The sequence below is a fragment of the Bufo bufo genome, chromosome 1 (assembly GCF_905171765.1).
Source record: "Bufo bufo chromosome 1, aBufBuf1.1, whole genome shotgun sequence".
Taxonomy (NCBI): Eukaryota; Metazoa; Chordata; class Amphibia; order Anura; family Bufonidae; genus Bufo; species Bufo bufo.
In genome coordinates this window covers 517702778-517719842 of record NC_053389.1, presented here as the reverse complement: position 1 = coordinate 517719842, position 17065 = coordinate 517702778, and the positions used below count along the sequence as shown (strand labels likewise).

General features: G+C 39.0%; 1 protein-coding gene across 3 annotated transcripts in view; it reads right to left on the bottom strand.

The window, feature by feature from the left end:
- Positions 1-17065, bottom strand: part of MET (MET proto-oncogene, receptor tyrosine kinase) — a 137209-nt gene that overhangs the window by 22774 nt on the left and 97370 nt on the right. For all 3 annotated transcript variants that reach the window (XM_040411368.1, XM_040411377.1, XM_040411384.1), the window contains 7 exons: positions 12628-12840; positions 10920-11066; positions 8551-8707; positions 8332-8472; positions 3080-3310; positions 2875-2955; positions 1507-1688 (listed from right to left, as the gene is read on the bottom strand). In XM_040411368.1, coding sequence (XP_040267302.1) covers positions 1507-1688; positions 2875-2955; positions 3080-3310; positions 8332-8472; positions 8551-8707; positions 10920-11066; positions 12628-12840 — 1152 coding nt within the window. The remainder of the gene's footprint in view (positions 1-1506; positions 1689-2874; positions 2956-3079; positions 3311-8331; positions 8473-8550; positions 8708-10919; positions 11067-12627; positions 12841-17065) is intronic.

Sequence of the window (17065 nt, the reverse complement as noted above, 5' to 3'; positions counted from 1 at the left end):
CTCTTGTCCATGGTCTGTGTCAGGTATTACTGTTCTATCCACTTGATATAATGTTATAATTGCAATACTCCTCTTAGCTTATAGTGATATTTTATTGTGGTCTTTTAATACACTCTATTCTGCATTCAAAAAACAATATAAACTGCCATAAACTCTTTAAACCAACTCCATGTTATGTACTGTTGTCCATACTATAGGCACTGACTGTATCTCATCATTCATTCAAGCTTTCAATAGAAATTGGTTTAGACAGTGGCTGCAGGGCTGGCAAGGTACCGCATGATGCATAGTTTTATGAATGTGCTCATGCATCATTGTTTTCACATGGCATGGTTTGGCTATGAGGCCAGCATAATACTAAATTGTTAAAATTAGAATATAATTACTTATATAAGAATACAATTAATGGAGTTTAGATTAATATACCTTTTTTTTTAAAGGGAGTATGTCAGCAGTTTTGGCCATGCTGAACTGCTGACAGCTCTAGGTAGATGCTGGGGAGGGCAGAATAAACATACCCCTTTGTGGAGCTTTTATCATCAAGAGCAGTCTGGATATGAATCTTCATTCAGTCAGATTGTGCTCTTGCAAGTGCCATGGGGCGGGGCTTCATTGTGAATTGCTCTCTTCCTGCATTGAGCTACTTCACAGCCCCTCCTCTCTGCTATGATTGGTATATATAATGTACTGGTCTCCTGGTTGGATGCCACAGCTATCACTCAGAGCAGAAAGTAGGGCCCATGAAGTAACTCAGTGCAGGCAGAGATCGGGGGGCAGTCCACAGTAATGCCCCACCCCCAGGATACTCGCAAAGGCAGAATAAAACTTCATACTATCACTACTCCTAATGAAAAAAGCTCCACAAAAGGTATGTTTGTATTACAGCATAGCATGATCAAAAGTGCTGACAGACTCCCTTTAAAAATTCCTGACTTAGGCTACTTTCACACTAGCGTTAATATTTTCCTGTATTGAGATCCGTCATAGGGTCTCAATACCCGAAAAAATGCTTCCGTTTTGTCCCTATTCATTGTCAATGGGACAAAACCTAACTGAACCGAACGGAATGCTCCAAAATGCATTCCGTTCTCATACCGGAGAGCAAACCACAGCATGCTGCGGTTTGCTTTCCGTCCTGGGATGCGGAGCAAGACGGATCCGTCATGACCCACAATGCAAGTCAATGGGGACGGATCCATTTTCTCTGACACAATAGAAAACGGATCCGTCCCCCATTGACTTTCAATGGAGTTCATGATGGATCCATCTTGGCTATGTTACAGATAATACAACCGGATCCGTTTATAACGGATGCAGATGGTTGTATTATCAGTAACGGAATCGTTTATGCTGAACCCTTCCAGATCCAGTAAAAATGCTAGTGTGAAAGTAGCCTTAGGAAATGTATTATAATGTCTTCAGAAAGAAGTTAGAATTGTACTAGGCGCTAACAATTGGCCAGACTTTGTTCTATGTCTCTATATGATAAATACTCAATGTACTTACATGGGAATCATTTCGAATAAAGTTTCTGAGATCTCCATGCTTCATAAATGGCAACACTACCAATGGCGAACCCTCTGTGGGCAGACAAATGCCCAGCAAAGACAAAACATTTGGATGGCTGAAATCTTTCATGATTATGCCTTCTTTGAGAAACTGTGAGACTTCTTCAATATCTGTAATACCTTAAAGATTAAATTAAGACATAACTCAGTATTGTAGTACAACCCCTTTAATTTTACAAATAATCTTATTAATAGATTTACAGGAAACCCGTTCAGTGTTTTAGTTTCATATGTTGAGCAATCACAAAAGTGAATTAACTTCAAAGAAATTGTAAATTATTATGTAAACAGGAAAAATTATTGTGAAATCTTCATTACTATGTAATAATTAGCCTCCTATCATTACAGGTTAAAGTTCATTTTCAATGTTAGATGTGGATTGTGTGTTTAGAAAAAAGCAATAAATGTTGGTGATAACTGTATCCAGTTATTGAAATCGGTCTTTGCTTTGTACTAATGTTTTTAGATTTTTTATTTTTTTATTAGGGCATATGGATGTCACAGAAAGGTTTCCACTCGGATGGACCTCCATGTATTTCATGGTTGGCCGTTCGTTTCACTTTCCTGCCAGGGAATCCAGGAGCTGGACTTTTGGTGATCATTTGTCTTAAAGGGGTTGTCTGGGTTCGGAGCTGAACCCGGACGTATCCCCTTCTTCAACCAGGCAGCCCCTCTGAGATGAGCATCGGAGCAATTTATTAGCTTTCATTAGCTTTTTCATTAGATCCGGTGATGTACCGGGTCTCTGCTCCATATCTTTTTCCATATGATGCCATCTTCCTAGACTAGGGTCTGGTGAAATACATTTTTCACTAGCCTAGCACATGGACCTACTACTAGGCTGGGTTACCCTACAAAATGCAGCTTCCTGTCCTGTATGTTTCTGTAATATTCGGACCAAGTCATTTGGGTCTTTAGTGTTAATAGATATTACGACCACTGTAAATATGAGAGGGGCTGGATACTTTTTTTTTTCCATAGTTGGAATTTAAGTATTGCACCTTTTGGAGCCATATTTGCATTAAAATGACCCCTTACTCTGCTTTATTAATGTTGTGTTATTTTGGAGTACTGTTTCCAGTGCCATGGGAGAACTTTCTCCCCTTTAAAGTGTAGTTTATTTTCTATTACAGATTATATTTAATTCAGCAAACAGGTCACTAACAAAGAATATATCAGAGAATAATCAAGGTAATAAGTACATGTGATTAGTATATGTAAACAATAATTCACACTGTTTCTGTAGATATTTTATCATGATGATAGTACTTAGAGAAGACAAGATAATGTTCTCTGTTATACTTACGGTTTAGAGATTTCACGGCACAATGTAATTTCTTCCCATCAGTGTCTAAAAGCGTACCATGATACACACATCCAAAATGTCCTGAAATGAATCAAAATGTAGTTATGTTTGTTTCCCAACATGCCCAGTATTATTATATTTTTTTATATTTTCAGATTATATCATGATATCATTTAGTACTTTAAATATAATGTATAATTCTTACCTCTTCCTATTACTTTGTTAAAGTGCACTAGGAGGCAGTCCACACCAATAACCATGTGCTCTATTTCTTTCACAAGGTCTGCACTTAGGAGACTTAAATCAATATGGACATATGTCTGTAACAATGGACTGGCAATGTCTGAATCTCCACTTGACAATATAGGGGAGAGGTCTCTGTGAGGATACTGAGCTACTCGGCATGATCCACCATGAGATGAATTTGGAAACTGATCTATGTTGTGTAAAGAGAAAAGAAAACTTCAAAATGAAGACATCCAGGTTTTGTCAAACACACATTCAAGTAAATGCTTAGGATATAAACGTGGTGATGAACATGTGAGCATTTTGAAAACCCTAAAAAAGAATTGTGTTCTGTCGTACTATACAAAAGATTAAAAGAGGTCGTTGGTTCAGTATAGAGTGCAGCATGGTGGCTGGTAAAGAACTGGAGGGGTTGTATACTCCCTGGGTGAGGTAAAATAATTCAAGAAAGCTGGGTGGTTTCAGTGTAGTTGCTGAGGCATTTTTCTTTAAAGTATTTTATGGGCCTGGATTTTTATGGAATGGTGGGTAGGTTGATAAAGGGACCTGTCATTATCGCTCCACTTCAGTACAACTATTTCCCCTAGCCCAAAGTAAACCTAGGTGTAGCTACTGGGATCATTACTGTGGAATAAATACAGGGCTAAAATGCTCATTCAGTGTCAGAAGCCTTTAAGCTGCATGACCTGTTGACTGTGTAAAGCCTGATCTCCCATGTGTTGCTGAGTGTTTTAGGCGAGAAAACCTAGGTTCAGTTAGAGCCCAGACGGGCAAGGTATTGTTGTTATGTTATGTGTCCTTTTACCATGGAATTTATACCAGTGAATGCCACTGCTTTACTTTAGAGAGACAATATATATTATTTAGACTTTTAACTGCTGAAGCCTGTGATGTGTCATTGCCAACTCCACCCCAAGTAACGGATCCGTGATAAGTTATTATCATGCTTCTTCACCCATAGTGTGTACATAATATTTGAGGTGGCCATACTATGGGAGACATCGCACAGTAATGTTTCAGTCTGGTCTGATTGTATTATCACAATCCTTGTGAGATTTAGGTTAGCTGTAGACATGACATTTCAGTTGTTTGACCAGTCGGTTATTTAACCATGCTTTTGGCCCATTGCTCTAGAAATATGTGCAACTGGATTTAGCAGGGAGAAGAAAAACGGATATATGCATTTTATAACAGGTACATGTAACTGACTGATTGTACCATAAGGTTCAGGCTATGATCAGTCACTGGACAAGAACATCCAAAACTACAGATCAACACTAGCGAAAAGTTTCACGGTGAACATAGTACACTGTATATTAGACTATATGAGATCAAACACTGAAAGAATATATCAAATACTGAGCTATTTGTTATTGGGAATTCTCAAGACTGTATATGAAAATATGTAAATGTATTTTATGATATGAGTAAAAGAAAGGTAAGACATGCTTTATACATAACCTATAATATTATTCATAGTGTAATAGTAGAAGATCACAATTTACATATCGTATGTAAGAGAACTGCATGATACATATGAAATTATGTGTGTTCAGCTTTAAGGTTCAGTAACTATGAAACCAAGGAAATACCAGGAGGTGATTCATATCCTGCAGTCTTAGGAATGAGAGTTTCACTAGCAATCTTCATCTTATCAGGAATGCAGAGAAGCAGATAGGACAGAAAGAAATGTATTGTTGGCTATCAAATCATCAGATGAACTGAACTAGACAATCTAATATGAGAGTCGGAACAAACCCTTCTACTGCACAGAAAACTCTGGTTTCAGAGGATTAAACTATTATTTACAACCAAAACCCAATCTTAGAATAATATGGGGTCTCAAAATTATAATTCAATATGTAATATCATGGTATTATTTATTATTTAAGGATCCTGTCATCAGTTTTTACCCCTCTAAACTCATAACACTGCTAAATAGGTGCTAGGGAGACAAAACATACCCATGTTATTCTATACCAAGCATCCCTGAGAAAATGAACTTTTATGTACTCACATACCACATGCAAACGAGAGTTTATGGGGGTTAAAACTGATGAAAGGCTCTCTTTAGAACAAACAGTATTCCATTGTAAATGTATATTACATGTGACCACCTACTGCACTGAATGTACATTCTCAGGATGATATCTATCTATCTATCTATCTATCTATCTATCTATCTATCTATCTATCTATCTATCTATCTATCTTTGATAATCAGAATCCAAGCAGCACTGCAGATCATCCAATGTACAGAGGACCAGTAGGTGAAGATGTAACCAGTCATCCACAATATGAAAAACAAAATACTGCAGCACTTCCAATGAAGGTGATAAAGTAGTGTCCTTTATTCACCCAAGGAGTGACTTTTCAGTCCTCCTAGTGGGCATGAGAATAGTGCCCATTTTGCAGCTGTTTTAACATACAGACAAAAAGAAAGGTATTGTTTTATCAGCATGATCAACTCTACCCGGCAGAATGCCTGGTTTAATAGAGTTGATCATGTTGACAGAGGCTCTTTAATGGAAACATCACATTTTCAGGTGCCCACTGACCATACATCTTCAAAACCACTCGTTCTGCTGACAGCTATGTCTCCAGGCTCCCTGTTAAGTTTGCCTGAGCATGTATGTGCTTTCAATGGAGAGAAAGGAAAAACCCACTGCCAGACACCTCAAATTCAGTGCTCGATCCTTCTGTCTCCTTACATCATATGTCGGGCAGAGTTGGGAGCTCCCCATAGACATAAGGCTGTTGACTGTTTCCAACAAAAACTGTGGGTTGACCAATAATAATATATGATACTATAATGTGCTTTTACATGCAGGTCTAGCTTTGGCAGCATGGTATATTGTTTTGTTGGGAAATGATTCAGTATAAACCCTCTTTCGCATCTGCGTTGTGCTCGGATTTCAAAATATTCAATAGTAGCCAGCAGGAACCGTGGTAACCAGAACAGCCTGAGGGAGAGCTAACGCTAGTGTGAAACTAGCCTAACTTATTTATTTAAATCTCTGCTCATTCTGTGCTAAGTAGTCCAGTTGACAGTACTACTCATTGATTGCCAGCTATATTTCTATGCACAATCATACAAGGACAGCTCACTGATTAGGAGCGCCCACTGGACTCCTAAGCATAGAAAGAGCAGAGATCTAAATGAGTAAATACAAGTTTTACTGAATCAGCACCTCCTGCTGTATACCAAGCTTCCCTGACAGCCAGTGGACCATTCTTATTTGGCGGAAGTGTTGTAAAGGAAGAGTAGAGGAAGTTAACTTAATAAGCTTATGAAAATCATTGCTGGTATGAGAACATGTACATCAGTCCGGGAACAATAATTCAGTTTTGAACATACCTTGATTGGTGCTAACTCTTGTGTAAAATATGAACAGGGGAGTGTGTGTTGCAATCTACTATACTATCCATAATACAGTATGAATCATGAAGAACAAATATGATTCACACAAGAGTCATCCACTTAAAACCTGGCAAGGCAGAACATTAGAGAGTTGTCTTACCTTTGTAATGAGTGATAACTATATTCACTTTCAGTGACTACGTGTGTAACGAACATCAGAGCATCTATTTCTTCTCTTGCTGAGACCTCACCCATCTAGTCAATACCTCTATATCATGGCCACTGACTATGTCTTAAAGAGACACCAACATCAGAAATGTTTGTATCACATTACCAGCCGATATAGAACTATTCTATGTAAGTTTTTATACAGAAAAAGGATTGGATGGTTTTCTGGATCTCATTTTTTAAAGTCACTTCATGTACTCAGCTTCCTGTCCTGGCGCTTTCTCTTAAGGTTGTATTACACTGCTCAATGTTCAGGCAGTCCAAGCGCCGATGGATGATAACAAACACGTCCATCGCACTCATTTGCCCTCATTTGCACCAGCCTGATTACTCAGGTCAATGTAATCTGAATGTGGGAGGAAGGATTGCTACCAATCAGTTCTGTTGATTATCGGCTGCAGATCCCTGATTACACAGGAAAATGTGCTGCCGATAATTGGGCATCTTTCATCCTGATGAGCGATGCCCATCAGCCAACAAACCCATCTGCTGATTGGCTGCATGATTATATGGGCCAATTATTGGGAACGGGCATTCCTAATGAACACTTCCCATTAACTGGCCCAAAAATCATGCGGTTTAATAGGGCCCTTACTCTTTTGTTTGGACCTTTAGCACAGTAAACAACCACACTTGACTTGTTTACTTAGACCTTTCACGGCAGAGAGAGCGGGAAGGGAATGACTGACTCAACTACAGCATCACATATTGCACTGATAGGTGCAGTGCTTTTCTATACGCATCTTTATCTCGGCCTATCCAGAGAACAAAAGAGCTATCATACTGTCATCCAAAATTCTACTTCTACTATTATACTGGCAGATAAGAGCTTCCCTGTGCAGCAGCAGTACAATATCAGTAGGATCTCTGCTAATATAGGTTTTATCTCTCTGTGCTGACTGCTAGAGAATGAAACTATTTTATATAAAATTTTTAATGGGTTAGTACTGCTGAAATGAAAAATAAAAATTCTTAGAAATGTTTTCTATGAATATTGAGTTGAAAAAGAAAAAAACTCTTTCTGACAGAAGTGCCCCTTTGAAGAAGCATTGCTGCCTTCTTACTCACCTAGCTCACTGATAGAGACTGATGGTAGGAAGGAAAGCTCAGTGTGGGTTGGTTTAAATTATTACATTTAGACACAATTATTTAGATATTCAGAACCAGGTTCTATATATCCTATGCGCTGTGTACAGTATATAATAACAAGTACCATTACAGTTTCCTTGGCTGACATGGTTTTTAGATGTATCATTCATGATGTAAATAAGTCCACGTATGGAGCAAAAATATATATAATTTGGAAACCATACATGTAAAGTTAACATATGAACCTGACCTAATATATTGGGTGATTAAGTTGTTTGGCAGGTGCCATAGACATCATATTTTTGGTGACAATGTTCATAAGTTCAGCACAAAAGAAATGTTTATTCCTCCTGTAAGAGAATCCTGCCAAGCACATTGTCGGAATTCAGTCCCTTGGAGGTTTGAGGTCCCAGAAGTATCAGGCCATTAGTATCTACTTACAAAAAGTCCTGACAGGGAACACAGTAATTCTACAGAACAAGTCAGATTAATGACTGATCATGTGTACTATGGCAAAGAATAAAGACTCTTACCTTCCGGAAATGTAGAGCGGTAGTCCACAGATTCACTGGACACCATTTCGGTTGTAGGACTTACACTCCTTGCACTCACAAGTCTATCCAGATGAGGTGTATGTACCCTGCCATCAAATAGGACCCGTTCACTGCCTATATCTGTAATAAAATATAGTTAGGAATCTGGAAGTAGCTCGTCATAAAGAATCCAAAGTCACTGAAGAACAAAAGTTTTACCTTTGAGCTGCTTTCTCTTCCTTACACATTTGAAAATCACGAGTGCAATTAAAACCAGTACGACACAGGACAGAACCCCAGTGATTATTCCTGTGTAATTGTAGTTTGGTTGGACTTTCACCTTGCCAATGACAATGGAGGAGGATTCCTGCAGGAGCTGATATTAAGACAACAATTAAAAAGTCATACAGGGTATAGGAAATCATACAGTCATACATGTTTGGAGTTTTAAATGTATCTCTGCTTAAAAAAAGTTTTAATTGGGTATTTTTGACAGTCAGAAAACAAAATTGCTGTTGACAGTCACTGGCTCCTTGGTCACGTGATGTTCCATCATTATGGACTATATATCATTGCGTCTGCAGGGGCGAGGATCTATGAAGACTACTGGCAGAAGTTTATTATTTATATGGAGGTACTTAATGGGGTTGTCCCATGGAAACTATTCAGCAGTTTTCAAACTAGTACCTTAATACTCCTATACATACTGTATAATTATTGATCAGGCTTTTATGAAGCACCATCTTCTACTCTAAAGTTAACTGATGGGCCTTTAACCTGTTCCAAACTGTCTTATACACATATATGTCAGCGGACCCCATAGCCACCAGATGCCTGCTGTTTAATAATGTATGCGATCACACATTTAACCCCTCAGATTTGGTTGTCACGGGGGCGGACTGGCAATTTAAAATGGCCCTGGAAAAAATACTAAAAGTGGCCCCGTTTTGTAGTTGGGTCCAAGTTGATGGAAGGTAAGGCCAGCAATACCATATTGTGGCACATTATACCATCCCAACAGAACTAAATACCACAGTCCATCACAAAATACTGCCAGCAGCACAAAATACATCCCCAAAAACTTCCACTGACCAGCCGTGAGGAGGACTCAGGCGGCCCCCTGGGCATCGGCCTACCGGGAAACTTCCCTGTAAGGTCTATGGCCAATCCGCCCCTGGGTAGTCATATGTGACTACAGCATCTGAGAGGTCAAAAACTGGGAGCCTGGCAGTGCACCAGCCACCCCTAGCGAGGATCAGGAGAGTTGGATGGTGTGTGCGGCAGTCTCGGTCCTCCTGAATGATCTGAGGCTGCCGCACATTACTTCCTAAGAAGCCCCGTCTGTAGCAAGGCTCCATAGGAACACAGTGACATCCTTATAGACTCTAATGCATTGGAGTCTATGAGAGAAGCAATCTACGGTAATCATTGCTTGTTCACATTCCCTTAGGGGAACTATTAAAAAGTGTAAAAAAAGAAAAAATATTTTTAAAAATATTTACAAAATAAAAATATATAAAAATTCAAGTCATTTCTCTTCCCCACCCCCCAAAAAAATATACATAAACAAAAAAATAAACATCATGGTCATATCTATGCCATAGGGAAAATGGCCGATTCGCTGTTTTTAGGTTGCTTCCAAAAAATTGAATAAAAAGTGATCAAAAAGTAATACACACTCCAAAATATCAATGAAAAGTACAAATCACCCTGCAAAAAAATTAGCTCTCACACAGCTCCATACACATAAAAATAAAAAAGTTATGGGGGTAAGAATATGGTGATGCAAAAAAATATATTTTTTTCCAAAGTTTTTTTTTTTCAGAATTAAAACTCAAGAAAAACTATACATATATGGTATCGTTGTGATCGTACTGACCCATAGAATGAAAGCAACTGGTCCGTTTTACAACATATTAAACACTGTAAAAGCAAAACCCATAAAACTGTGGCACAATTGTGTGTTTTTTTTTATAATTCCACCCCATTTAGAATTTTTTGCTGTTTCCCACTACATTTTAAGCAATCGTAAATTGTGCCATTAGAAAGTACAACTTGTTCCACAAAAACAAGCCTTCATACTGTTATGTGAATGGAAAAATTAAACATTTTGGCTTTGGGAAGGCTGGGATTAAAAAACGAAAATGAAAATATAGAAAAAGGCCTTTCATGATTTACCTGTGTAATCCTATTTAACACACTTTGTTAAACAACAATGGCATGTCATTTCCTTATAGGTTGTGTGTCTTCCCTACATTTCGATCATCCTGAATATGCAGCGGGGGAGGCTGGAGGGGGTCAGGAGCGCACCTGCCTTGTTCGGCATCTTCAGATAATTACAGATGAGCTCCACACACGCTACAAGTGGTAGACGTTTATAATTCACAGCAGACGTGCGGCTTAATTATTCATGATGTACATAAAAAGACATTCTCAATTCAATCAACAGTAGCCAAACATATGGACCGAACAAACACTGTAGTGCAGAACGATTATGAGGAGAACACGCTGACCTTCAGTAATAATATATAAGCAGATGTATGCAGACAACTGAAGTTTTCATTTGGACAAATAGGAACAGATCCTACCTCTATTTTCAGCTCACTGTTACTTTTCATCAAGTCACTGGAAACAGCACAAGAGACAAAATCTGATTTGGATTGAATAATTTCACAGCTCTTGTTACCAACTTTCAGCACTTCTCCTCTTATAGCATCAGAATCAATATTATCTCCCTAAAACCAACACAATCAGCATCAGTTATGGAAAGTAAGACTAAAACATACATAAAACGGCCAATTATTGGTTTCAATTAAGCACCCATATAATATGGTTATCTAATATGATTAAATCGAATCTGTCACCAGAATATTCACTGTTAAGACTACTTTCACACTGGCGTTTTGGCTTTCCGTTTCTGAGATCCGTTCAGGGCTCTCACAAGCGGTCCAAAACGGATCAGTTTTCCCCTAATGCATTCTGAATGGAAAAGGGTCCGCTCAGGATGCATCAGTTTGCCTCCGTTCTGTCTCCATTCTGCTTTGGAGGCGGACACCAAAACGCTGCTTGCAGCGTTTTGTTGTCCGTCTGACGAAACTGAGCCAAACGGATCCGTTTTGACACACAATGTAAGTCAATGGGGACAGATCCGTTTTCACTGACACAATATGGCACAATAGAAAACTGATCCGTCCTCCATTGACTTTCAATTGCGTTCAAGACGGATCCGTCTTGGCTATGTTAAAGATATTAACAAACGGATCTGTTCTGAACGGATGCATGCGGTTGTATTATCTAAACGGATCCGTCTGTGTAGATCCATGACGGATCCGCACCAAACGCGAGTGTGAAAGTAACCTAAACCAGGCACAATGCTTTGCAGGGCTATCTAAGCTGAATGTAATGATAGCTTTCACTTAATGATCTGTTACTTTATTCTGAAGAAAAGGTACTTTCAATTCATATGCAAATGAGCAGTTAAGTGCACTGAGGGTGGGCCCAAACCATTCTTGCTCTTCCCGCCTCCTCTGCCAGCCCCTCCCTCTCCTTCTTGACTGATAGTCATCTTGCCTGGCCCTGTCAGTCAAGAAGGAGGGGGGTGGCAGAAAAAGCAGAAGGAAAAAAAAAGTGCCCAATATGGCTTGTGCCTTTGACCTGATGGAAATAACTGACCAAATAACTGAAGTGTGAACTCAGCCTTAAGGGTGTATTAGACACCCCAAGGCCGCAGATAATTGTCGGCAATCGTCAGCGATGTCCTCCGTGGCATGGGGAGGAGCGATCACTATGCCATCGCTTGTCCCCATGCAGGGCAGCCGTGTGACGGCAGCAGATCGCTATAACACAGCATGATCTACCGCCAGCTCCGTTGTGATTTTTAAGCATGTTTACAAATCCCAATGGCCCGATGAACGAGTGTTAGCTTGTTCATCAGGCATTTGGAGGCAGTATTAGACTGCCAGATGATCTGGCAGTGTAGCCCATCCTTTACACGTCCATAAAGGGAGTCTCCCTGATAAATTTCTGCTCTTCTAAAAACTTTTGGTTTGTATTTCTTTTTACCATATGAATTATGCCACACCTTCCTGACTGCATCCTGAATGCTGCCCACTTGATCTCTACAGAACATTGTGACTGGGTGTGAATATTTATGTTGGAGGATAATTCTGGAAATATCAATGGATTTGAAGGAACCCTGGTAAACAAGCATGGTGGTAATACATAGTAATACATTATATATTGCAACACAAATAAAGAAGACAGATTACATTATATCAGATTGGCTGTAAATCTTACCTTAATTTCCAGGATGTTCCCCATTGAAATCACCAAAGTTTTTTCAAATTTTTTAAATACAGGATTATTTACATAAATGAATTCAAAAGCAGAAGATATGGCTCCATCGAAAACAAAAAAAACTTGGGTTACAATTGGTGGCGCCAGATTTAGCCCTTTCAGGGAAGGGGTTGAAGTGCAGATTATCTCAGAAGAGGATTTATGTACACAGGTCTAGAAAAAAATGTAGGAAAAAGATAAGATAAGTTATGGATTTTACGATACACATATATAAGAACTCCTTAATTTCTGTATGTTACACTAAGGAGGGTGGGTCACACATAGTGGCACCCCTTCCTTAGGTACTGATAAATCTCAAAGTAGTGTGGGAAGTCTAGGCACATCATGAGCAAGAAATTATATCACTTAACATTTCTTTTCGAATTAAAAGCACATAATGAAACATGTTGTTTCTAATCTGGTTTTATTTAGTGACGGTAATTTTTGTTAATTATTTTGTGAATGATTATAGGGGCAGCTATTTTGTCTAAACTGCCATTGACAGCATAATGGCACAATAGACAAGCAATGATTCCTTGTCCTGTTTAGAGGTCATTATGCAGGAGAAGATAAACTATAACCTAGTCTATTGTGAATGGTGGATCCTGTGCTATCTAGATATAGGTGTTACCTGTCATTGAAATCCTGCCTGTAATGACAATGAGATAATATCGTGAAGTGATCCTTACAGAACAGAAATTGCAACCCTATTATTAGGCCTAATAGCCAGAGTGAAAATTGCATACATTTAGGATTTTTAAAAAATATACATAGGGACATGGAAAATTAAAAACAAACCCAAAACTCTTGAAATTCCGACAACATATTCCCATTAAATACTTATTGGTGTTATTTCCCATGGAAACATATAATAAGAACGTGCCCATTGGTTTTCTAACACACACATTGTACAGTGATGCTGCAAGCAGTAACCCATCATAGGATAGCACCTAATTGTATTGCTGACGTCTTCTCTAACCACGAAAGGGTCATAAATCCCAATAAATCACATTGTTAACCTTTGCAAAGAAAGACAACGATACTCCCTAGCAGATGAGAGGCTTTTATAACTAGGTGTGATGACTTTATTAGCGTCATAGTTTACTTCACAGTGATTGCAGACTTAGCAGAGGCTTATTCTCAGCAAACCCCTTGCTGTGTCTGAAATCATACAGTTACTGCATAACTAATCACTCAACCACACACAGAGCAAAAACAACTAACTGCCATGCAGTGACATCCTGCTGTGAGAACAGCACAACATTTCAGCTTTTCTTTCCTTTATGGATTATTTTCAGTGCTTGTTGCAACCATATATCCATGCATACAGTATATACATTTTCAGATGCTTCCCAATTCAGCATGTAACTTTAGAAAATGAATGCTTTAACTTATATTCAATATTGTTAGCTTAAATGGTTTTTCATGAACATCTTAGGTTAACCATGTAATGTTGGAATGGAAATGGAGCTTATAGGCTCCATATATGGTTGTAAATAATTAGGTGTAAACTCAATTTCTTTCTGGAAACACAAGATAATATTTGATTTTGCTTCTACCACATTTGATGGAATAGAGGGCATATATTTGGACATTATACAAATAATAAACAGTCTTTAATATTAACGCTATAATAAGCAATTCATCTTTTTTCTAACTGAACTAGAAAGCATATTAAATATATATATACACTCACCTAAAGAATTATTAGGAACACCATACTAATACGGTGTTGGACCCCCTTTTGCCTTCAGAACTGCCTTAATTCTACGTGGCATTGATTCAACAAGGTGCTGATAGCATTCTTTAGAAATGTTGGCCCATATTGATAGGATAGCATCTTGCAGTTTATGGAGATTTGAGGGATGCACATCAAGGGCACGAAGCTCCCGTTCCACCACATCCCAAAGATGCTCTATTGGGTTGAGATCTGGTGACTGTGGGGGCCATTTTAGTACAGTGAACTCATTGTCATGTTCAAGAAACCAATTTGAGATGATTCGAGCCTTGTGACATGGTGCATTATCCTGCTGGAAGTAGCCATCAGAGGATGGGTACATGGTGGTCATGAAGGTATGGACATGGTCAGAAACAATGCTCAGGTAGCCCGTTGCATTTAAACGATGCCCAATTGGCACTAAGGGGCCTAAAGTGTGCCCAGAAAACATCCCCCACACCATTACACCACCACCACCAGCCTGCACAGTGGTAACAAGGCATGATGAATACATGTTCTCATTCTGTTTACGCCAAATTCGGACTCTACCATTTGAATGTCTTAACAGAAATCGAGACTCATCAGACCAGGCAACATTTTTCCAGTCTTCAACAGTCCAATTTTGGTGAGCTCGTGCAAATTGTAGTATCTTTTTCCTATTTGTAGTTGAGATGAGTGGTACCCGGTGGGGTCTTCTGCTGTTGTAACCCATCCGCCTCAAGGTTGTGCGTGTTGTGGCTTCACAAATGCTTTGCTGCATACCTCGGTTGTAACGAGTGGTTATTTCAGTCAACGTTGCTCTTCTATCAGCTTGAATCAGTCGGCCCATTCTCCTCTGACCTCTAGCATCCACAAGGCATTTTTGCCCACAGGACTGCTGCATACTGGATGTTTTTCCCTTTTCACACCATTCTTTGTAAACCCTAGAAATGGTTGTGCGTGAAAATCCCAGTAACTGAGCAGATTGTGAAATACTCAGACCGGCCCGTCTGACACCAACAACCATGCCACGCTCAAAATTGCTTAAATCACCTTTCTTTCCCATTCTGACATTCAGTTTGGAGTTCAGGAGATTGTCTTGACCAGGACCACCCCCCTAAATGCATTGAAGCAACTGCCATGTGATTGGTTGACTAGATAATTGCATTAATGAGAAATCGAACAGGTGTTCCTAATAATTCTTTAGGTGAGTGTATATCAGAGTAGGACCTTTGTATATTACTGTTTACCATTTGACAACCCCCTAATGATTTTTCCATCCTGCGAAACCCCTACATGATCAGTTTGGATGTGAACTGTATACTGATTACCACTTCAGCTGTTATTTTCAGTGGAGCCATGCTATGGATCTAGTCCATCTAACCTATTTAGTTATATAAGGCTAATATGAAATCAGTTCACTTTCAACTTGTGTTGCCAAAATGAATCACATGTACACCACAACATAATGTAAAACTGTGGTTCACACATTGTAAACTGCCAATAAAAGCTGCAAGGAGCTGCCAGCAAGAAGGTGGCTATTCATCATACAAGGTTTCAAAGGAAGACTTAGTCATAAGCATAAGGTCTGCACACATTACCACAGGTCTCTAAAGGAAGTGCAGCATGGGAGGAGTATTTCTTTGAAATGACTAAGGACTTCTAACCAAATCAAGGCAAGTTTAAAGTTTTGACATGACAGGTAAATGGTAGATCATTTTTACCCTTTCCGCTATTATTACCTGACTGAACTTTTAATAGAAACAGTGGAAACATATAAAATAAAAAGGAACTTGGAATAAAAACACATATATGGCTAGGTTTACAAGGCTGCATGCAGAGGTATTTTATCTTGATGAATGGGATCCATTGGGCAGCTTTGGTGTTTGGCATATGCCGGACCAGGCAATTTTCTACTCTTAGGACATATGGTGGGGGGGAAGGGGGATTGCAAAGAGGGGCTTTTACCTGTTTGGCAAAGGCACTACATTTAGGAAGGTGGTTGTCCCAACCCCTTTAAGCCTATTTTCACATTTGCGGCACAGAATTCTGGCAGGCTGTTCCAGGAGTTCTCCGGATCCAGCATTGCCAGATGTTACCAGAATGCTTTCTGGACCCATTAACTAAAACTATTAACTAGGATGGAGTCCGGAGGATATCTGGCCACAACCTGCAAATATGCTGGAATTTGGGCTGGGAAAAAAAAAGGTGCGCTACATGCAATGGTTTTTGTCCGGCCAATACCTAGATTCTATGCCGGCATATCCTGCAGGAAGGCTGTGCCATAAATGTTAAAGAAGCCTAATACATTCACTTCACATACTCTGTGTACCGAATTTTGAAGGCAAAAAATATTTGATAATTCACTAGCAGTACATTGTCAGCACATCACATTTATTGATGAGTGTTAAGTAACAATAACGCACAATAATTTCCTGTCTCAAGGAATAGTTATATCAGCCTCATGAAATATGATGACACTAGACATTGTGGAACTTTATCAATTGCCAGTATCAACTTCACATAATTCAAATATTTAAAGACGTGGCAGTGATATTCCTACTGCTTCCTAATTCTTATTCTACTCAAGGCCATGGTAATTCTCAAGTTGCTGTTCTAATATTCATTAAATATTCAATAATTTAAAAGGCAAACAGTTCTATGAAGAATGCCATTTATAATTGTAGTCAAAGACGTTATGAA